Below are 24,788 nucleotides of genomic sequence, written 5' to 3' on the forward strand. Positions count from 1 at the left end.
CATCCAAGTGTACTTTCTGCATGTGGAGGCATAAGGGCCTCTGCTGGGCCACCTTAGCTGACCGGATCGAGGTTGAAGGGCCGAAAAGGGATGATGCCAAGGACTTTGACTGAAGACCTGGGTCAGTAAAGCACACTTGTGGCCCAGGTATGTTTTGAAACTGTGAATTTATAATTTTTTTTCTATAAATGTGGTGGAGGGGGTGGCACATCATCCCATTTTGATGAAGCTTGGGGGGTGAGCGTACAAAGCACTAATGGAAGGAGACAGATGGATCTTCTCTATGTTTCTTTTGCTGGGATTCTTCTCAGTGATGTAGGACTTGAGTCCACTTTTTGGTGGACTTAGACACAAACTCGACTCTTCAGGACTCGGACTCTGAATGCCAAGCACTCAGACTCGGCTCAACTCCGGCTAAAGTCTGGCAAAATTTATTGTGCAATAAAACTTTTCGGGGACAGTCGAAATAATAAGTGTGCAGTAAAACTTTTAGTGCACAGCAGCAAGAAGACCCTTAAGACCCCAAAAGACCCGAAGACCCAAAACACCCCAAGACCCCCAAAACCTGGAAGACCCTAAAAGAGACTGAAGACCCAAAAGACCCTTTAGACCTTGAAGACCCAAAAGACCCTTTAGACCTTGAAGACCCAAAATTCCCTTTAGACCCCTTCGACGTTAACACCATTAAGACCCCTTACACCCTTCAGACAGATTAAACAGCTTCAATCCTTGACCATTTAGACCAGTTGAACCTTCTTATATCACAAATATATTTCAAATAAATTTGTAGAAAAGAAATGTTTGTATTATGATTGGTGTAAATCATGCCAACACAGCAAATCTGTGACGTCAATCTCTGCAACGACGTGTGGAGAGGCGAGTGTAGCGAGCCGATCCACACTAGTATATTATATAACTAAACATTATTAAACTATGAAACGGTAATCAAACATTTGATATAAGGTGGTGTAAAAGGCAGTCGTTTTTCATGGTGGTAACTGATCTGTAATTGCCAATGGTTTATAAGGGGAAGTTCCAAAGATTTCCTCTATTCCCAATGGAAAGTGTGTTTTCAAGAGAAGGCCTTATCATGTGCCCTCATCAAGCAAGGCTAGGAGCAGACACTCGATGCAAACTGATCTTTCTAAAATGCAATGAAGCTATGCTTGGCAGCAAGTAGCAACCGGTCACCCCAAGCTTAATTTTCATTCGTCCATTCATTTGTTCATTGAAATTAATAAATTAGTTAAGTTTGGCGTTGGCTTAATGGTTAGGGTGGCAGGCTTAAGATCTCATGGTCTTGAATTCAAGCCTTTGTCACGCTGTTGAATTGACACCAGGTAGGTTAACTCAGCCTGCTGTCCTTCTGAGGTTGGTGAAATTAGTACCAGCATACTGGTAACAGTGGGTATTGCATCAGTGGCACAGCAGTGCCCCCAGAAAATGATGCAGCCAAGCAGCCAAAGCCTGCATATGAATACATAAAACGTTAATTCGTTTGTTGAAATTGTTTCGATTTAGAAATAAAATTTAGACATATTTATGAAAACTTGAAAAGTAGCACAATTATCTTACTTGCAGGCAATATTTTAACTAACTTGCAGGCAATATTTTAACTAACTTGCAGGCAATATTTTAACTAACTTGAAGGCAATATTTTAACTAACTTGCAGGCAATATTTTAACTAACTTGCAAGCAATATTTTAACTAACTTGCAGGCAATATTTTAACTAACTTGCAGGCAATATTTTAACTAACTTGCAAGCACTATTTTAACTAACTTGCAAGCAATATTTTAACTAACTTGCAGGCAATATTTTAACTAACTTGCAGGCAATATTTTAACTAACTTGCAGGCAATATTTTAACTAATTTGCAAGCAATATTTTAACTAACTTGCAGGCAATATTTTAACTAACTTGCAGGCAATATTTTAAGAATGTCTCGCAGACTGAAAATCCGTTTTTTAACGATTTATGTCTACAATTTGAGCTGTTTGTGTGATGCTGTTTTGGACTTTCATAACCGTGACAGTTGACAATAAATTCAAATTAAAATCTCAGAAACATTGCAGTCCGAAAATAATGAGAAAACTACAGGAAGAGGGCCTAATATGGAGTAAAATCCGGATGCATGTAACATGTTACACTGTTAGTTGATTTTGATATTTAACTGTCTTCATTTACAAAATACATGAACACAAATCGATTTTTTTTTGACACATTCAAAGACATACTTCGTCCAGGATTCGGACTTGGACTCGAAATGCCAAGTACTCGGATTCGGGACTGCTGCACTCAGATTCAGACCACACGACTCCGACTCGAACCAAGTAGACTCAACTCTAACACTGTTCCTTCTTTATTGAATCACATACCCCATTGATAACCCAATGAATACATAATCGATCTGGTTAAATATTCTGGTGAATGTCAAATGGAGCTTGAGTATTATCATATTGAGTCTGAAAGCTACGTTCATGTGAACTTTCACATATTTCCCCTGAAACAACTTTTTTGAAGAAAAATGACAGGGGAATCATTTGAAATCTTTCAAGTGAATTTCTCACTAACACTTGATTACAAGTCGTTTTTAGCTCGCCTGTTCGAAGAACAGAGAGCTATAGCGATACCCCCAGCGTGAGCGTGAGCATCAGCGTCAGCGTGAGCGTGAAAATGTTAAAGTTTTTGGTGCAAGTTATTTCCTTTCTAATGTTTTTATCTACCATACTATTTTTTACTGATTACAATATACAAATACATATATTGCTTTAAAATTATTTGGATCAAATCAATGCAATGCTTTATAAAAAAAAATTATTAGACGAGTATTTTAAAAACTGGTTCATATGCTGATAAGGTCACATGAAAGGTTTCTTCATTCAGTAAGTGGGATATGATGGGTTCTGAAAATTGGAACAGGTATGTAACCTGTTGTTGGCTTAGCGGTTAGGGTGGTGGCTTGGGATCCTCGGGTCCTGAGTTCAAGCCCCGTTGGCCACTGAATTAACACCAGGGGTTGACTCAGCCTGTCATCCTTCTGAGGTCAGTGAAATAAGTACCAGTGGAGCAGCCAAAAGGCTGTACGTGAAGGGAAGGGGTATTGACAGATATATTAAAATCTGGTATTGGTGTGGCGCAGGCATGATGGGCCGAATGGTGTCCTCCTGTGCAAAATTTCCTTGTAATTCCTCGCAAGGAATTGAATTGCAAAGGTAAACACAGTGAAAAATGAGCTTAAAGTATACATTAATTGTGATTGACTGCAGATCGTCCAACTTAGTCTGTCACCGCTAAGAGTAAAACAAAACTATTTTGCAACTTGATTTCCTGAGATACCTCAAAGTATATAAACACAAACCAGAATTAATCTATTCAGTTCCTAGCCGTGCCAGTCCAATCAGGAGGCACATCCAGCCATCCTTGATACAGTTCAGGTGTCTCGTCTGACTTTATTACATTCCAAGATGCATTGTAACTCGAAATTGCATACTTTGGATTTCCTTGTTGTCATTCGGAATTGTGACTGCAATTTTCCTTCATCACTTTTTCTCTGAAGCGTTTGAACCATGCTAACGGGTCAAAGTGAATGCCAAAAATCCCAACCTAAACTGTTTTCTCCCCTGAACGCTGTTAATATCCTCCTGCTTTGAATTGTGGGGTAAATCTTTGAGTTGCAAAAACAGAGAAATAACAGAGCTATGCAGCGGTTGGCCAGTGTCTGGTTCCAGAATAATGTTTATCAGTCTTTATATTTACTTTCACATTGTCTTTCTACTCCTTTATTACAATTTATTTTTTCCTCTGTTTATGCTCAAATTCATGTGAATTTTTCCCAAAATATTTTGCTTTTTAAAAAATATTGACACCCCTCAGTCTTATATAGTAAGCCTGGTGTTGGCTTTATAGTTAAGGTCGCTGGCTTAATATCTTAGGGTTTTGAGTTTGCGCCCCTGTTTGTGCTGTTAAATAACACCAGGTGGGTTGACTCAACCTGTCATCCTTCTGAGGTTGGCAAAATGAGTACCAGTGTACTGGAAACAGGGGGTACTGCATCAGCAGCACAGTCATGCTTCCAGAAATGATGCAACCAGCAGCAGCAGACTGCATACAAAATAATAGTCTTATGTAAATCACTTTTTTACCGGTTCTATTCTGATCTCATGCCCTTTTACATCTCCATCCAGTTCATGCCCCTCCCAGGTTTCACATGCGCTGCCTGAATCTGCACTCGATTCAATTGTTTAATTTGCCTCGCTTTTTTCACCTCAAGAATTGTCTTTGTTGATCTGTTGTCACAAGCTCTTGCCTCCAAAATTTCAAGGCTGCTGCCTACTGCCACCTTGTGGTGTCGACTATGTCTACAACTGAGTTTACTCCACTTACTGAGACTGCTCTTCTCACCCTACTTTTCAATTTATTTTCCATTTGCTGTGATTTGTTATCGGCTTGCTGTGTTACTGTCGAGTAAATTTTTCTGTTATGTTGTCCTGTTGTTCTGCTCTTTAATGAACCTCATTACTGACATAAATTATCTTCTCTTCTCTCTCTTTCACACAGAAGCTTTGCAAACCTGTATGATACTCCATTTCTATGTAGTTCTATTGTTCCAACATATGGAGATTGTTCTTTGCTCTTTCACTGCCCTTCTTGGTGTTGGTCTACATTACTGGTACTGTTAGGATCTCTTTATCCCCCTCAAGTCTTCTTACTCAAATGTCCCATTGTCCAGTATTTTGTTCATGCCTGGTCATTGAGGGCCAGTAGACATTGGAAGCATGGCAGCCTGTGCTACTGCTGGGCAGTTGGCCAAGGAAATTTGACCGGCGAAAGCATAGAGACTATTTGGGAAATTTTCTGGCCTGGCTGGAATTTAGACTATTTGGGAAATGCATTTTCACTGGGTTTTGTCCAAAAACCACATGTGGAGTACTCCAGAAACAGGATTGACTGCTTCCATATTTGTCCTTTTACATAATTTGTGTCGAGATACATCAGTTACAAGACTTGCAAAGTGTAAAATGATCAATGGAATAAAACAAATGCCAACATACACAAGCCAATATTTTTCCAAAATTTCCAAGATTGCTTTGATCGGTCTACTATTCTCAGAGAAATAAATCCCTGACTTAGCATTGATGCATATTTTCTGAAAAATTAATGTCAAAACACCACATTCGTATAGATTTATAAGAGTTTAAATAGTCCAAGAAACAGTGTTTCGTACACTTCACTGAGAATAAAGATTATCCCTGTTTTGATGTATTTTCAGTGACAACTGATTGGCCCTGCATGTTGTGACTCAATGCATTTTCTCGTGGTGGCCACTCAACCCCGTCACCTGGTCTTCCATGAGCATTGATATCTTTAAAATAATAATAATAAAGCTTAGTTGAACTTTGCCCATGCCTCAAATGTACCTCTTTTTTGCACTCCCACAGTACAACAAGCACCTGTTCGTCCACATCAGTCAGTCTAGTATGAGCTATGCAGATCCACTGCTGGAGGCTGTCGACATCCGTCAGATATACGACAAGTTTCCTGAAAAGAAAGGTGGCCTCAAAGAACTGTATGACAAAGGTCCACAAAACTCCTTCTTCCTCGTCAAGTTCTGGGTGTGTGTAACACGCTCCTTAATGTGCACTTGTTGGAAACCATTCTGTAGTACTTAGCTATTGCTATTGGTAATCTCAATGAATTTTACTTCACTTCATCATTGCCTCTTGTGCAGCATTTTAGAGTCTCCCCACTCCTTTTGTTCAGTTACTGACTGAATGTTTCACATTTTCAAATGCCTGATGGACCATCAGCCAGAGAGCCCTTAGGTGCAGCCACTGGGGAAACATCTTTCCCCCACTTTGCTTGCCAGTGGTATATTTCCGCATGTTATGCGATTTAGTTTCTACATCTTACTAAGGAATTTGTGTTAAAATGAACCATCATTTTCAATTAAAACATTGTTTGATCCAGAAACCACTCAATTTTTTTCCACTGACCTTGGAAAAATACTTGGTTTAACCTTATGACACTAATCACTTGAGGCAGCAACAGTGTTCTTGTTCCTAGTTGTTTTTCTTGTTATTTTTAATGTGTCCAACAAGTTTTGTCTGAATCTGTCCATAACTTTTTGAGATATCCTGCGATATGTCAGTTTTAGCCCTATATCTCAATGGTGAAGAATCACTTTAAAAATTCTCATAAGCAGATCTGGATCTTCAACAAAATAGAATCGTTTCGTCCTTGTCATACACCCAACCTTGCCACCAAATTTCATCCAAATCCATCCATAAGTTTTTGAGTTATCCCGTTCACAGACAGACAGGGGTGAAAACATAACCTCCATCCACCTTCGGCGGCAGAGGTAAAAACGAAGAATAAAAAATATACACAATAAAATCCCATGAACCATTAACATTTACAAATATCAATGTTAATGTGATCAAATTTATTAATTGTTTTATTTTATTTCTGTACACGACAAGGTCGACTGAACATAGATTCGTATGATAAATACAGTATGGAGAACATACAGAAAACACAATCATTAAGGGAGATGCAAAATTGTTAGTATTGTGTGTGCAAATCACAGCATGGACTGTGTTTGATGGCATGGCTAAACCAGTAAAGAAACAGCTGTGTTATTTAGCACAAGGAAACAATACACGAGCCATAGCACAGGGTTCAATGTGACAAGTTCAAAAAGTATACACTTACAATAAAATACGGAAACTCATTATTATGAGAACACTAATACATTCTATAGATTTTAAAACATTAGGTACGCCGCACGGGTTTGTAAGTGACAAACAACACAAGAATGACCGCACTTTTGTCACAACCTGCGACACAAAATATATATATATATATATATATATATATATATATATATATATATATATATATATATATATATATATATATATATATATATATATATATATATATATATATATATATATATATATATATAGCCTCCTCTGTCCACTCAACTCCCTCATCCTTGCTCATGTCCCACGAGTCTATATGGTGAAAGCTGGGTCTGAGAATAAAATAATTACCGAGTCTATGTGGTGAAAGCATTACCCACGGCTCAGATTACATTCTCGAATCTTCTTCTTCTTCTTTCGGCTGCTCCCTTTTAGGGGTCGCCACAGCGGATCATCCGCATGATCCGCATAGTGATTTGGCACATGTTTTACGCCGGATGCCCTTCCTGACGCAACCCTGGTCGCCTCTTACGACACAGGGATATGGTACACCTATTTTAACCGGGGTATACACCGGCCCAGTACACTGGTAGTCATTTTCCCAACCTCGGAAGGATGACAGGCTGAGTCAACCCCCTGGTGTATTAATTAGATTACATTCTCGAATCTGTCTCATTAACCTTGTGCCGTGTTTCCATGTGAATGAATAAGATTCGATAGATAAGATTCATCGTGATTCCGAACACGTGGATTTACCTTTGTGTGTGTGTGTGTGTGTGTGTGTGTGTGTGTGTGTGTGTGTGTGTGTGTGTGTGTGTGTGTGTGTGTGTGTGTGTGTGTAGGTGTCCCTCTCATCCTCTCCCACTCTTCCGCTCTCCCACTCCAATATGGGGTCGTTCAGAAACTGCGTAACACTATTTTTATTCTATTTTTTTAGTAATTCAGCATTCCGACGTACCGTGCATTCTGATGAGCTTGATGAAACCTCACTATTGTTCAACATATGATTAGATTTTATTTTGCAATCGCTTATTGTGATTAACACTCGACCCAAACAAAGCCAATGTAAATCAGACACACCAAACTTGGACAGTGTATAATCGGCAGAGGCCGACGGGCCGAATGTGTTAGGCCCACCAGAGAACCAAGATGGCGGCCATATAATTTTGACTGGGTGAGATGGTGGGTGGAGTCAAGCAACCGATGTGGGTGTGGTCCAGCAGCTGTCCGACCTATAGGTGCACATTTCAAAAATCAACCCCTAAACTCGAACCACAACAACTGCATCACGGTACTCTTGTCGACCTGCGACATGTCGCAGGTAAAAATGGACACGACCGAGTGGACATCTGCCATTGTACCAAACAATGTGTTTTAGTCTGAACCACACCAATAATAGTCTGAACCACACCACTGATATTGGTTGAAAAAGTGGTATAGATTCATCCATCTCAATATATTACATGGTTACCGAACAAAATTTCAAACATAAATGTGTTCTCAACAAATGCAATAGTAAGATACACTTCCATTATATGAACAGCCCCCCTGCAAGATTAATGCTGCAATTCCAATTAATTTGTTTGTGAGATTGCTGTTATTTATTCTTTGAAACACAAGATGGACAGACAGTCACTTCGTTTTTTGTTTTTTTTCTTCCTTGACTTATTTTTCTTTTACACACTACTTTTAAAATCCACTTAATTTTTCAGGGAATCTTTAAATATAAATTCAACCTTTTAATTGAAACATTTAAACCCGAATTCTTATTATTTGATTGTGAGCAAAGACAATTACCTTTTACCAATAAATGGAGGATAATTATGCTCTAAGGCTATTACTGACATCTCACCTGGATTTCATGGTTTGTCTGTATCATTCGCCTCATTATTCCACACCCCACAGGCAGACCTCAACACAAGTACCCAGGAGGACACAGGAGCTTTCTATGGTGTGACAAGCCAGTATGAGAGCCATGAGAACATGATAATCACATGCTCTACCAAAGTGTGCTCCTTTGGCAAGCAGGTGGTTGAAAAAGTGGAGGTAGGTGGAAAGAATCGCTTCAATCTATATTAATGATATAGTGAAAAATCCGTGATGGTACCATCTACAGCAGATTTTATAAAATTCAATCCCCACACAGAACCTTTTAAATTAAGCAAAAAATTTGTTTGATTTCCACAGCATTGCACTAACTAAATTAATCCTTTTGTTTTTTGGAGGGGGAAAAGGGTTCTTGGGTTGGTGAAAAATTGCAAAGATAATTATATCACTTTTGTGAACACAAAATTATGAAGATTGACCAGAATACAAGATTTTATTATTTTGTGTGGCACAAGGGTTCATCGTCCCCATTCTGGTTAAGACAAGCTAATTGTGTGTTTGTACTAGTGGGGCATGTTTGCAGACTGCAAGCAGATACTGGGGTGCATCCCACATGCAGATGTAATAAATATAAGCTCTGTATATTTGATGAAGTGGATTGTGAAAGAGCTTTATATATTTGACAAAATGGATTGATTGTGCTTGCATTCTGAAAGCAGATCAATAATTCCGATAAATCAAGAATGAGCGATCAAAACGAGCTGTTTATTTAACATTTTACAGCTATAGTAATTTTAATATAAATAAGTGAAACGTAATAAAAAAAAATTAAAATCGATAGATTCTAATGGGTTGTACAGGGAGGGTTGGGGGCACCTTGTCTCACCTTTACTCTGGTGTAATGCAAAAGCAAGTAAAAACCAAAACATCAGGCCAGAAGAAAGCTGTGTTCAATTTCAATATGCAATTAGTTGTGCCATGAAGGGATGCTGACTAATATCCCACCTATCAATCTGACTTTGGTAAGAGAACAACATTACTTAGTGAATACTTGCTTGTTACGTGTACCTCATTTATTACCTCCACCATCTGCGATGGACAGAGCAGAGGTAATGTTTTCACCGCTGTCTGTCTGTTTGCTTGTGTGCAGGATATCTCAAAAAGTTATGAACGGATTCAAACGAAACTTGGTGGACAGGTTGGGTGTGTGACAAGGACGAATTGATTCAATTTTGGTGAAGATCCAGATTCAAATGAAATTTGGTGGGCAAGTTGGGTGTTTGACAAGGATGAATTTATTAGCTTTTGGTGGATCCAAATCCGGACAAAACATAAACTGTTCAGCCTGGCAGAGGTATGCGCTCGCCGAGTGCCGTTCCAGTTGGAAATGGAAAGCCAAGGAAAATATACGGGTCTGTATTTTTAGGTCATCTCTACCGAGATGACCTAATAAAGCTGGACCAAATGTCCGTCCGTCCGTCAACAATTTTTCTTTCCGATCTTGGTGAAACTTAGTATGTGGGTAGAGGTCGATGAGTGTTGCACAACGGTATAACTTTTGTCCGGGTTCAAGGTCAGGGTCAAGGTCACGAGGTCACGTAAGTTATAAAAATCGCCATTTTCAAAACCTATCTTGTCTGCCATTCTACAAGATATTCGGCAACTGTTTATTGATTATGATAGTAAAAAATATTATCTTGTATCTAACTGGACAGATTTTTGAATTTCCGTCCCGTTTGGCCTCCACGTAACCTGGAAGATGGTCAAAAACACCTCCCGGTACAAAGAAAACTTTTTACTTCCGATCTTGATGAAATTTGGTATGTCGGTAGAGGTCGATGAGTGATACCCAACGACATATTTTTTCCCATATTCGAGGTCAGGGTCAAGGTCACGCGGTCACGAAAGTTGTGAAAGTCGCCATTTTGAAAACCTATCTCCTCTGTCATTTTAGGAGATATCTGGCAACAGTTCATCGATTTATGATAGTAAAAGACATTATAGAGATGACCGTCACCCCCACACGGGGGTAATTTTTGTCCTCTGTCTTACATATCATTTGGATGCAACGACAACAACAGCATATGACTGTGGGTACCCAGATCAGACTATCATCACATCACATTTGCTCTTTATTTATTTGTGGCCCTTCTGAAGACTCGAATGCAGTAGTTGGTCTTCCGTTTGATCGTAAATAATTGTCACCTATGGAAATTTGACAAAGGATTTTGGGCAAGCCTCCTAACAACAGGCAGTGCTGTGATTTAGCTGTCCAACTTAGTCTTAGATCTGTGAGCTGTAATTTGTCATCTGCAAGATTAAATTAGATTTGGATGTATCTGTCTGCTGACCATATGTTGTCTCGTTTTCACATCAGCATGTTGCTATCAGAATGTTTTTGTGGGTGATATTAATGAAAAAAAACGAGATTTAAAATTTATTGAGTGAATGCTAGTAGATCAGACATGCAACTTAACATATTCGATAACTAAAAGGAAAAGTGTGTGTGTGTGTGTGTGTGTGTGTGTGTGTGTGTGTGTGTGTGTGTGTGTGTGTGTGTGTGTGTGTGTGTGTGTGTGTGTGTGTGTGTGTGTGTGTGTGTGTGTGTGTGTGTGTGTGTGTGTGTGTGTGTGTACACATCATGCTTTTATTCTAAAGGGTTTTCGCTGTCATAGAATAGTAAAAATGGTACTGTTAGAAAGCTAATAATTGATATCCAAAAAATCCAAATCCATTGGGACCTTACTCTGGACAGTGTTAGTGCTGCCAAAGAAGTCTCCTGGGATATTGGGCGCAATCCTGGATGGGTCACCACTCTGACACAGGATACTCAAATGGCTCAATCATCCCAGCAAGCTGGTACTCATTTTGCTGACTTCAGAAGGTTTGAATGACAGGCTGAGTCAACCCCACCTGGTAATAATTCAATGACCAAGCAGGATTTCGAACTCAGGACCCTCAGATCCCAAGCCCACCACCCTAACCATGAAGCCAACACCAGACTTAATAATTGATGCACTTGGAATGAAAATTTGTATCCGTGAAATCATAAAGTTGCCTGTTTTAAAACCAGCACCCGGCGATTGTAACAGCACGATAGCATGAACCCTTTAGAATATAGCGTGAAGGACATAGAAGGAGTACACAAGATTAAATATAGTAATACTTCTCGCCAATAGAAAAATATATAATAGTACATAGAAAGAGCACACAAACAGGCACAGCCACAACCACGATAGCAGCAGCGACAGCAGCAACAACAATAACTACGTGTTATAAAAGATCCTTTTCTCACATGTTTCACTTCATTTTACATACTCATCGAGACTCAGATAAATATGCAACATGTGTTTGTGAAGTACTGTTGATTAAACCCATCAGGGAAGCGACGGGTAGGCATGGCTAGTTCCGTACAAAAGGAGTCGGTACATACAGTGGTGAAAGTTTTATGTTTCATAAATGCAGACAAAATACGATAAACTTACTTTCTGACTTTGGTAATTTATGTCAACGCGTAGTGTCTACCACAATATCCGTGCTTTATACTAATGTTATACTGAAGTTATACTGAAGTTATACTGAAGTTACACAGAAGTTAAACACTGGATACACTTTGCAATTATATTTCCCCTATCAGACCTTACGTTTACTGTGTAGCAGGATGTTTGTGCTGTATATGCAGGTTTGTTTGAGGTTTTTGCCTTTATGCTGTTAACTTGACTTCATGTGTGACATATATAAGTGGTTGTGCTGTTACATTGTGCTCGTGAAAGTGTACCTGTGCTGAATTTTGAGGTGTTTGTGTTGTGCACTAAAGTATTTCTGCTCTGTACCGAAACGAAAAAGATGCGAAAAGAGGTATTTGCACTTTTTTGTCCAAAAAGCATAGCCTCATGGAAGAGAAGTGTCTAACGTAATACATGACTTTCAAAATGACGTATGAATACGAATGAGGCCTTTTGTGCATGCGCTATGTGTATTTTTTCACTAACTTGGTTCTCCTCACCGGGCAGTTTTAACTTGCCATCGCTCTGGACTAATCTAATTCACATTGTCTTTTAAACATAATTTTCAGTATTTAGAATTTTAGATGAAAGAGTGGCAATTTCAAAATGGTTAACCATAACACTGGGCTGCATTTGAAATATTTTTTCAGAGGTCTAGGTTTTCTCAACGGTTCCCATATGTTTTTTGCATGCTGAATTCAGAAATGTATCTAATTTCGCTCAATCAGGTCGTTTTTTTTATCTCAATTTTAAGGAAAAAAAAAAAATCAAAATTTTTGTTTTTTAAATTAGCATTTTTAAAATTCAAAATCAGACTTACATTCACAGAAAATGTACAAACTATACATATAATGACACACAAGTACACTTAATGTGGAAGAAAGTGTCTTCTCAATTACTTTCATTTCAATTTCAGAAAAATATAGATAAATCGTTGTTTCTGGCAACACCCAACTTCAGTCGCTCCACAGTCCCTGTTTTCCTTCGTCTTTTTTTATGTTGAATTTCACATTAACAGTACTTGTGTGTCGTTTTATATATAGTTTGTACATTTTCTGTCAATGTAAGTCTGATTTTGAATTTTAAAAATGCTAATTATAAAAACAAAAATTTTGATTATGTTTTTCCTTAAAATTGAGATAGCATTAAAAACTTGACCTGTTTGAGCGAAATGAGATACCTTTCGAAATTCAGCATGCAAATAATATATAAGAACCGTTGAGAAAACCTAGACCTCTGAAATGACGCAGACCAGTGCAATTGATTTTCCTAAATGAAAATCGGACTCATGGAAATATAAGATATACGAGAAATGTCCGTGGATGGAAGGGTGCCGGTTTGTACCATTTCCTGTAAGTACAAGTGAGTGGTGGCAGTAGATATAACACACACACACACGGATGGATGCTTCTCTTTTTACCAAGAGATTTTTTTTTAATCTGGTATAATTTATCTCGTGGCCCTGGGCCATACAAAATTTATACGTTTATAACGGTTCTCACAGCCCATACAGCTCCCACTCACACCCCACTCCTCCCAAACATGATTAAGTTTAAATATCATCATTTTAAACTTACCCTGTGCATTGGCAAGCCCCAGATATGACCTTCCCATCAGTGTTAAGAAGCAACCAAACCAGATATAGAGTCTTCCTCTGGGAATTATGATTGAATGTTAGTTATGACGGCATCGTATTTCCGATTGCAGACATCCATTAAATATATCACCAAACCTGCTATGTTCACACGAGGTAATCCCACAAAGTTCAAAGTCCATTCACTGGCAGCGATGGTCAAAGGTTTGGGAGAATGTGCCCATCTACGAACCTTCGGGCCTTGCACCAATTCACGCCGCCTCAGGAGTTTTCCAGTATGAGGATCTGTAAGCTATCAGCTTTTCAGGTGAGTTTAGAAAGTTCTCCAACTCTTTCATTGTGCAAAGGCACACCGGTATGTTTCCAAGGGAAATATACATCATATTGTCAGGTCAGGCCATATTCGATATGTGTCTTGATACAGTGCCATGCAAAGCTGTACCAACCTGTTTCATGGTCGGGTTGTCAGTGACTAAACTGTCTCCCCCACAAAGTTTCCCGGAGAGGAGGGTGTATGACATGGACACCCAGCAGGATTAATAACAAAACCTGTCAAAGGGGGGGGGGAACTCCTTGTGAGCCAACGGCCATCCATATTTTATGCCCAACTGTGTCTATGGACATCCTCCTGCAGTTGGGTTCCTTTTTTTAAGGAGGTTGGTGGCAGGATTTGCACTTCAGCCACCATAAAATCCTTCACTCCACAAAACACAAGAAAAACGCAAAGAAAATTGAAAACCCACTTCGTGGGAGTACCTCATGTGCAGCTGCCCTCCACAGGGCAGCTCACTGAATGACGTGATTGGGGAAAAGTCTTCAGGACCCCCACTCTTGGATGATAGGCGGAAAACCATGGGGTAACCTTCCCAGGTCAAATTGCAATCGTGTGTGTTGGGGTGGTTCTGAGGTGTCGTCCACCAGACGGCAGTCTCGTTCGGTTAACCTGAGGTGGTCCCTTCAGGTGCGTGCCTGGAATGTCCTATCACTAAGAGAGGATGATCACCTGTCTGTTATCATCTGAGCTCAAGCGTTTGAACATTATAGCACATTCTGAGGTTCTCTCACCGGATCGTGGTGAGATCATGGTGGGTGGTCCGGTCCTACTACGTACCTACTATTGGTCTGGTCACTGTGATGGTTAACATGCCCAAGCAGTTGCTGTAACTGTGTCCAATAAGCTGACTCCAATGGTAATTGAGGGAACCGCTCAACAAGCATATTGTGAGACTAAGGATTCGTCACTCCTTGGGTGTCGTTTCCCTGGTCTCCGTAAATGCTCTGACGACTAAGGCGAGTGATCTCCCCGTGAAGGACGCATTCTATGCCATGCTGTCTGTGGTTGATCAGTGCCCCAGCCAAGAAAGTCTTCTCGTCTTGGGGGATTTCAATGCATCAAATGGAACTGATACGGATGGTTATGAGGTATGTGTTGGTCCCCATGGGTCTGGAACTGTGAACCAGAATAGCACTAAGTTCCTTGACTTTGCAAGAAGTCTTGGACTGAGAGTGGCTGGTTCATGGTTTCAGTGCCACAGGCTCATTGCTGAACTTGGTATTCCAATGCTGGCGGTGTGGCAAAGGAGATTGACCATATGCTCATTGATGGTCGCTGGAGGATGATCCAGAACTGCAGGGTCTACCGGAGTGCTCAGTTCCTCAAGACCGACCACATGCTTGTTGTAGCCACTCTAAAGTTGCAGCTTAAATCCGGGAGGATGGTACAATCCCAGCCTCGGCTGGATGATGGCAAGCTCAAGGATGAAAGGGTTGCTGAGGAGTTTGCAAACAGGCTGAGTGGGGATTTGGTGGGTCTGTGTGCTTTGGAAAATCCTGAAGAGTTGTGGAGTGCCTTCAAGACCACCATCCTTGATGTTGCCGGTGGATGTCTTAGAACTCACCAGAGGGTGAAGAAGAATTTGGTCTCTCAAGGAACACTGGATACCATTGACCAGAGTCGCAGAGCTGAGCTGTTCAGGGAGTTGAGGCGTAAACCTATGTGTACTGAGGGTGGACAAGGAGGCCGATGTGCGAGGAATCTGTGAGGCGGTAGAGCATCACCTGTGGCCAGGTGATTCTCATCCTACTTACAGGGGAATTCACGCATTATGTTCCTCCAAGCTCATCACTCGGTGTACTGCAGTTAGAGCAGAGGGTGGTGGGCTCTTGACAGAGGAGTCTGAAGTGAAGGCCTGCTGGGCTGATTACTTTGAGCGGGTGTACCAGGCTGATCCACCAACTGTCGAGTTAGATGTCCGTGGTGTTACAATCCCTAATGATGACCCTCCAATCAACTGTGATCCACCTTTGTTTGTGGAAACACAGGCTGCAGTGAACCGTTTGAAATGGGGTAAATCTCCTGGGATCTGTGGCATCCATGCTGAACTGCTCAAGTCTGGTGAAAATGCTGTACTCATGTCATTGCATGCAGTTCTCTGCTCTGTATGGAACACAGGCATCATCCCAACTGACTGGAAGAGAGGCCTTATTGTCCCTCTCTGGAAAGGAAAGGGGGTGACACTGCTCTCAGTGCTGGGCAAGATATTTGCTCGGATCATTTTTGAAAGGGTTCACCAGCATCCAGAGTCATCAGGCTTTACACCAAAGAGGTCAACGATTGACCGTATCCTTACCCTTCAGGTCCTCACTGAACGCAGATGAGAGTTTCAGCAGGGGCTGCTGGCAGCTTATGTTGACCTCTGTAAAGCATTCGATTCAGTGAATCGGGATGCCCTCTGGAGGATTCTTGGTCTTCGTGGAGTGGGTGGGGTGCCACGAAAACTGATCAATCTGATGTCTGAACTCCACTCTGGTACTGAGAGTGCTATGTGATGTGATGATACCATCTCTGACTTATTTCCAGTTGTTACTGGAGTTCGTCAGGTGTGTATACTGGTCCCCACAATTTTCAGCTCTTGTATGGACTGGATTATGGGGAGGATGTCAGAGGGATGAAGTTGCAGTGCATCGTTTGAGAATGTCAAGATCTCTGACCTTGATTTCACAGACGATGCAGTCATTTTTGTGAAGACTCTGGATATGCTTTTGCGGGTGCTCGAGGTGCTGAATGAGGAGTCAGAGCCACTCGGTTTATGGGTTTCCTGGGTCAAAACTAAGCTCCAGGCTTTCAATGACATATTGAATGCTGGTATCTTGTCTGTACTTGTTTATGGTGAGGATGTTGAAGTCACGGAGAGATTCACTTACCTTGGCAGTGATATTCACTTCTCTGCTGGCTGTGAGCCAGAGGTCGATAGACGTCTGGTTCGGGCCTGGGGAGGCATGGATTCACTGGATCATGGGGAGTGGCACTGTCTGTACCTGTGCGGGAGGACGAAAGTCTGAGTCTTCACGTCCTTGGTGCTTCCAATCTTGCTCTACGGATGTGAGACTTGGACTCTGACCAAGGATCTGAGACAGAAACTTAATTCCTTTGCTACAGGTCTCTTCAGAGAATCCTTGGCTCTCGCTGGTCAGACTTTGTGTCCAATGACCGGTTGCTGAGAGAGACTCAAATGAGATTTGTTGCCAGCATAGTCTGCGAGCATCAGCTGCAGCTGTATGGACATGTGGCTCGTTTTCCTGATGTTGATCCTGCTCACCAGATTCTCTCAGCGAGGGAGCCTCATGAGTTGAGGAGGCCAATGGGCAAACCACGTGCCTCGTAGTTGCAGCAGGTTGATCGACATCTCAAGGAGATGGGGATTGGCCAGGCTTCTGCCTGGGGTTTGGCCAGGAGGAGGGCCCTTGAGTACTGGTGGAAAGTGGACGCAGTGACGTGCTGCTCTGGCGCATACTTGACCTGACCTGATGTTTCCAAGTATTCTATTAGAAGCTTTATGAGCCATTTCAGGAAACAGTCCTTATTTCGCACACCACAGGAAATATATATTTCGCACACATGAGAAATGTGTTTTTCAAATTAAATTACGACATACATTTGGCTGCCCTGATGACCCCTATTGGCAGAGATTTCTGCACATGCATGCCGAGCATTCTGGGATGGATTACATCATTTTGCAAGTCATGTCTTGCAATGGAGCAGTGGGACGACACGTGGATGCAACTAGAAGAGGAACAAAAGGGAGAACCCTAGTAACCAGCAATTAGATTGAGAGGTCATGGAGAGTGAGAGGTCATGGAGCGTGAGGGAGACATGGTGGGGTTTTTTTTTAAAGGAGGACAGAAAAGATTACGGGTCAGGGTGGGTGACCCAAAAGGTGTGACACTGCCAATGTGAAGCCCTGGAGGGCAGAGAAGGATTGAACAGGCTCAACAATTGTGAGAAAGGGGTATCAAAGGAGTCAGCAGTGAGCCTGGATTTTGGTAGCTTACCAATATGATTGCTCAAAGAATTTGTGCAACCTGGAGTGATTGGGGAGGGATGGAAGGATGAAAGAACAATAAGAAGCAGGAGAAAACAGATGTCACCAATCTGTCTGTAAGGAGAAAGCAGTATGCACTCTGCTTCTGGTTATTTGTGGAAGAATTTACAAAGGAACGACTTGGTACGACAAAGCGTGCCCATTCTGTGGCTGGTTTGGAAGGCCAGCTGTGATTTATTGGTTATCTCAGGAGAAATGATTTTTCTGTTCCAAAGTACTGTGTTTATCTGTTATACTGAGGTATCTGTGTTTTGTACCAAAGCAAATCAATGTATTTGTGTGACGTCCTTAAGTATATTTTTAGGTACAAAAGTACTTCTGTGTACTCATGTATTGGGTGCTCAGCTGTCTGACAATAAATGTGATTCTGTGAAAAGTGAAATGAAGCTACCGTGAAGCTTGTCCTCAATAAGAGAGAAAACTAGTTTGTGACAATTACTTTCCACAGGAGTTGTATGTCATCAAGATTGCACAGGCACGCTTTTATGAGATACTAAACAATTCGTTGAAAATTGAACAAGACTTTTTAAAAGGTGTGGGAAAAAATAACTTTTCGAAAATCACACCACCTTGATAATGGGATGCAATTCCTGAACTAGAAAAAGTTGCACTGGGAATGACCCAATATCAAATTTTGAGTTAAATATTTTTTCCCCTGTTTTGACCCCTGTGACCACAAGTCCCCACCCCCTTGGGCATTAACCGGAGGTGAAATCCACAAAAACGGTTTACCTATTTCATGCAGCCCCCGATGTTGATTGCATGTACAAAGTTGAATTTGAAATGTTTAAAAATGTGCCCATATTTGCATTTTTCGGTATTCTAACTTTTGACCATGCCCCAGGGGAGAGGGGCCAAAATAATACTGTGCTTGCACTTTCTTTCCATCTAGTGATCATAACTACCAAGTTTGGCAAATTTCTGCCCAACCTTTTAAGAGGAGATGGCATGACAGGCAGACAGACAGGCAGCCGAAGCCGATTACAATATCCCCCCCTTTTTTTTCTAAAAGCATGGGGATAATTACATTTTGTGATTGTTTTCTGGACTCGAGTTAAAACTACAATGAAAATCTTTTAGATGTACTTGCTGTATCAATTCTACATGGATCGTTGAACCTTTTTGAATATGCATTTCGTTAATGTTCTCGAGTCCACTTTCTTCCCGAAACCGGAAACAACAGTATAAATTTTTGAGTTCGTCAATTGAGCAGGGTAGCACCATGTGTCTATTTACAAGAGTTGGAACTTCAAATATGCAATGCCCACACATTCCTCAGGCCAAAGCTGCACCTGTGTTTTACGGGAAACGATGCATTCCAAATACAGCCTTGCCGCTCACAACTCTTGGCCACATGTGTACAAAGAAATCTGCCCTTTTTATGGCCACTCTCCTGCACTTTTGCCAGGAAGCAAAATATGTGGCCTTCCCCCCACAGGATCTGAGAGAACCACAATGCCGCATGGATTACATGTTTTCTAAAGTTAATGTTTTATATCACTGCTCTTTTTTTTTTACCTGTGTAAAGTAACAGGAAATTTTCAGCCAGCCATGTGTTTTTTTTTTTGTATACCTTGTCGAGGCTCGTATGAGAGCTAACACACAACGCACAGCAAGGGGGGGCATGAGACAAGAGGGGTGGGGGTAGGAATGATGAAACAGAGGGAAACAGACATTAGGAGATCTGAGAAAGGGAGAGGGATGGGGGTGTGGAACACAGGGTATACAATATGGACATTACAGGGACTTTCAGGAAGGAAAGCAGGGAATTTTTAGGAGGTGGGTTTGGGGTGGATTAACGGGGGTAGAAAAGACTGAGGATTTGGGTGGGGATGATAAGAGGTGGTTGTGAACAGCTGTTTTGAAGGCCCGGAGGGAAGAATGGGATTGAAGAGAGTGTGGGAGTTTATTCCAAAGGTGGGAAAAAAGAGGAATGAAAGAGTGAAGGTGAGCAGTGAATCGTGATTTTGGTCGTTTTACCAGAAGGGGGTTGTTGGCGTACCTTGAGCACCGTGTGGAAATAGGGTGGGGAAAAATCGCAGACAGAGCTGGGGGGGGGGGGAGACCGGAGAGGAGACGGGATAAGAAAGAAAGACCACGGACCTGTCTGCGGTGAGAGAGTGAGAGGCCCAAAGACTCAACCTCACCGCGGGAGATACCAATGATCCGAAATGCCTTGGTTTCCACAGCGTGAAACCGAGAAATGTAAGAGGCAGGAGCACCAGCCCAAAGGGAAGAGCAATACTCCATCAGGCTGCGGACGAAAGCTTTGTATGTGGTCAGGAGCTCAGGTGGGCCGAGGAAGGGCTTTGCACGAGGGAGGATTCCCAGTCGGCGACTGGCTTTGGAGGCCAGGTTGGAAATGTGGCTTTCCCAGGAAAGATCATCGCAGATCGTGAGACCCAGAAGCTTGAAAGAAAGGACTTCTTCCAGAGGATTGCTGAGAAAGTGGATGGTGGGGGTTGGGGGGGGGTTCCAAATGGTCCTTTCGGAGAGACATTTGCTGGCTTTGTCAGGGCAGTCGTATAAATATGCTGATTGTGGTAAGGTAAACCCAGGAATTTGGCAAAACAATTAGCTTGTTTCCTTTCTGCAGGAAAATTGCATGTATCTGATAGCCAGTGCAAAATAACCATGGAACCCAGCGAGATCATTTCCAAGAAGTGAGGAAATTGTATTAATGATCCAACTCTGACTGATTTTTGTTAAACAATAAAAACCACTTTAAACCAGCTCAATTATTATTTTCAATGTTAAATTGCCTTTGAAAAAAGTTCTAAGTTAATGTCTCACACATTTGTCTGTGGAGACAAAGCAAATGGCACGTCCCATCTTGCAAATGGCAGACTGCAGAGCCAAAGCATTCACCCAAAACCCTCACAATGGGCCACACTGCCACACTGTTAGAGATTAATTATGGCTTCCTCTTTCACTTCCTGTGACCCTATGAGTTCATCGAACACGATTCCAGGTATGGCCAGTTGAGTCATGATGGATTTGGAGGGAAAAGGTTCCGTGGCCGATCCCACAAGAATGTGGGAATAATTGCAGCCTGTAAATAACTAGAGAGTTCATAGAACACGATCCAAGTATTACATAGTGCATTATGCTTTCACAGTGAGTATAGATAGCTCCCTTGCAAACCCATATTTACTGCTACCTGCATTTTCATAATCTCCAAACATGATTTACACTGAACAAGATTTTATTATTTTACTTAACACGCCAGCCAATTGAATATGATAATTTCTCCCAGCTTCTGAACCTACATTTATTGACAATGAACTTTACACATAAAACACTTTGGAGTCTGCCAAATATAAAATGCAGAAGATTCCGAATTTATAATGCATCCTGGGATAGATAGGGAGAGTCGAACAACTGAGAGAGTCGAGGAAGCAATAACCAGTTCAGTTCAGAATTGTGTATTTTTGTGTGTATTTTGTGATTAGACTGGACATCCTCTGTGGATCAAAGTCTTTACTTGGAAAATCAGAGCGACTCACAGTTGTTACCATCGCCGAAGGAGAGGGTATTGCATTTGGGTCTGTTTGTTACTGGAACAAGCTCAAATGAGCTAAGATCCTCATACTCTTAATGATGACGTCATAAAAACGAATATGACGTCATTGTTATGTGTCAGGTTTGTGATAAATTATCTGTGCTAATGCCTGGCTTGATTCCCGCAAACAAAATTCAAACAGCTTGCCTAGTTTCAGAGATAATGGTATAGGCGATTTCCATTAGCGGTGATATTATGACATCAACTTTTTTTCTCGGAAAAATTTCCAAAATCGGAGATGGTTACTGCCTGCGCGTGGGCTTTCTGCATATACCTGGCAAGTTTCACGAAGATCTTATGAAAACTCTGGGTTGTGAAACAAAAAATGTCAAAAAATAGGAATGATGTCATAAAAATTGATATGACGTCATACTGATGTATCTAATGTGTGGTAATTCATCTCTGTTAATGTCCCGTTCGATTCCTGCAAAGAGAATTCAAAAAGCTTGCCTAGTTTCGGAGATAATTTTTTGGCGATTTTCATTAGCGGAGATATTTTGATGTCATAGCTTTTTTTCTTGGAGGAATTTTCAAAATCGGAGATGGTTACTGTCTATGCAGGGTATTTTTACATATATATGCCAAGTTTCAGGAAGTTTCTATGAAAACTGTAGGCTGTGAAACAAAAAAGTCCACAAGAAGAAGATGAAGAACAACAATGTGAGTAAGACTTAGAGATCCTCCACGAGGATCTAAAAATCGAGGATTTTTCAAGTATATTGGTCAGTCGATTTTGTTATTCTGTCTGTTTGGCCGTCTGTCAATTACCTACAGGTCACAATTTTAAACCTATCTTCATGAAACTTCACCATATGGTAGAGTTTGTCAAAAGGAAGAAGCCTATTGTTTTAGAGGTCAAAAGGTCAACATATGCCAAAGGTCAAAAACTTAGGTGGTATTTCTAAAATCCTCAATTTCATCCCATTGACCTGAAATTTGAAGAGGATTTTCATACCAGGTCACTGAATTCAACCACCAATTATTTTGGAGGTCCACATCGGCCAAAAGGTCAACAGAGGCCGAATTTCTAAAATTGTCAATTTTCATCTGATTCACCTGAAATTTCAAGAGGAGTTGCATATTCGGTCATTGAATTCAACCACCAATTATTTTTGAGGTCAAATTTGTTTTATGGATTTTGCAAGTCTTCTGCATGACGCCTTCTTATTTGTTTGTTTGTTTGTCCGCCCAAAACTTTAGTGTTTTTCTCCGCAACCGCTCGTCGGATTGAGACAATTTTTTTTACAATCGGAGCGACTACACATGTAGAATGTTTTATTGATAATTATGATGTCATTGGCCATGTGGTGTGTCAGCCACGTTGGAAAAATGGAAAAATTTGGATGTCTCAGTGAAACCACACCAAGGAAACGATTGCATCTTGGCACATGGCAAGTACTCCTCATGGGGGAGTGTGATTTTTTTTTTATGTCATGGGTGCCTTCGTTATGATGTCATAATTGCATATGTAGAATGCTACATCTGATGAGCATGAACATTTTTGAGGGTTATCTTGGGATAAAATGGTCCACACGAAAAAATTTGATGACGTCATCGGTCACGTGATTCAGCAGCCGTATTGTGATTAAAATAAATAAATAAACCTTAGAAAACCTTCTTCTCTGAAGTGGCTGAACAGATCGAGGCAAAACTTTACATGTAAGACCGCCTATCCATGAGGAACAAAATGTTCACACATATGACGTGATAGGTCACGGGGTGTAGCAGCCATAATGAATTTACCCTAAAACCCATAAAAATCTTCTCCAGAACGGCTAGACAGATCGAGTAGAAACTTCACACAAGTGTTCCCCAAGCCTTGGGGTACAAGCTCAAGGAATAATTGATAGGTCGCATGGTTTGGCAGCCATCTTGGATTGAAGAAAAATATTAAATAATGTTTTCTCTGAAACCGCTTAATCAATCGACATAAAACTTCGAATTTATGATCTCGTAGTGATGGCGAATACATGTTTTATATTTCAACTTGATTGGACACATGGTCTGTCAGCCATAATTATTTTTAAAATTTAGATTTGGGTTCTTTTTTATTTTATTGTTGAATAAGACTCACTTGGCTGTGCTGGGATGCATTTGGGGATAGAGGAGTAACAGCTGAAATGCGAATCCTATCCAGGTTCCTCCTGATGACTTCATCTTTGCTTTTTGCTTGTTCGGGTTCCTTCTGGTGAATCTGCAGGACTGTACCTATTTGGTCTTCCATTTGATTTGAATTTATTTTATTCCCATTCTACAATCAATTGAATAATAATTTTTAAAAACGTCATGGGTCAGGATCAGGTGTTCGATCAAAGCGGGACGTCTTGATACCCGATCATCACTGCCAGCAGTTACAAAGTGGCAGTTCTAGTTATGTCTCTTATTAATTACTGAGCACACCAGTACACAAACACCACACAAAATACACAACACAAAACAAGTAAGTCCTGCAGAGGGTCTGCAATCTCTGGTTGCTCTTTTTCTTGTTATTTTGTATCCAAGGTCGAGGCTCGTGGAGGAGTAAGAACAGAGAATGGATCAGGATGTAATAGAACAAAAGGAACAGGGGGAGGGGGAGGGGGACACCAATAGCAGGGATGAGGGACAAAATAGAGGGAGACTGAGAGAAATAAGGGATGTGCAGAAGAATGAAGGTTAGGGAATTCTATCTCAAGAAACATCTCTCAGTAGTGAAGAATCTACTGTGTGTGTGTGTGTGTGTGTGTGTGTGTGTTTGTGTGTGTGTGTGTGTGTGTGTGTGTGTGTGTGTGTGTGTGTGTGTGTGTGTGTGTGTGTGTGTGTGTGTGTGTGTGTGTGTGTGTGTGTGTGTGTGTGTGTCTGTGTCACACTTTATTTATTTTTTTCCCTTTTCAAAAATTCATTCTGGGTTTTACCGCCATTTCCTTCAGTTTATATTACGTCACCCTATTTAACACGTTGCATCAGATATATATGCCTGTTCTTTATAGTGGGGCAGATAACAGCAATTTTTGAGAGGAATCGTGCAAATGATAATACAAGCATCAAATTTGGCACATTTGTTCTCCAGGCGATTCTAATCAAATTTGCCTGATTGGCCATTTGAAAATCCAAATTTTGATAAATTTGAAAAAAAATAAAAAAATAATAAAGTCAAGATCACGAATCAATGTTGGATGCTGGCTGAGATTGGTGAATGCTTCAGAAACATCATCAAAGACGTTCCAAGTC

The 24,788-nt window shown here is 41.0% G+C and overlaps 1 protein-coding gene across 7 annotated transcripts in view; it reads left to right on the forward strand.

Annotated features, from left to right (window-relative positions):
* LOC147024542 (transcriptional enhancer factor TEF-1-like) overlaps positions 1–24,788 on the forward strand; it is a 364,156-nt gene that overhangs the window by 305,495 nt on the left and 33,873 nt on the right. For all 7 annotated transcript variants that reach the window (XM_085884568.1, XM_085884569.1, XM_085884572.1 and 4 more), the window contains 2 exons: positions 5,442–5,615; positions 8,613–8,753. In XM_085884568.1, the coding sequence (XP_085740694.1) occupies positions 5,442–5,615; positions 8,613–8,753 (315 nt within the window). The remainder of the gene's footprint in view (positions 1–5,441; positions 5,616–8,612; positions 8,754–24,788) is intronic.

Source organism: Eptatretus burgeri, chromosome 6 (genome assembly GCF_056783735.1).
Source record: "Eptatretus burgeri isolate ZD-2024b chromosome 6, Ebu_testis_v1, whole genome shotgun sequence".
Classification (NCBI taxonomy): Eukaryota; Metazoa; Chordata; class Myxini; order Myxiniformes; family Myxinidae; genus Eptatretus; species Eptatretus burgeri.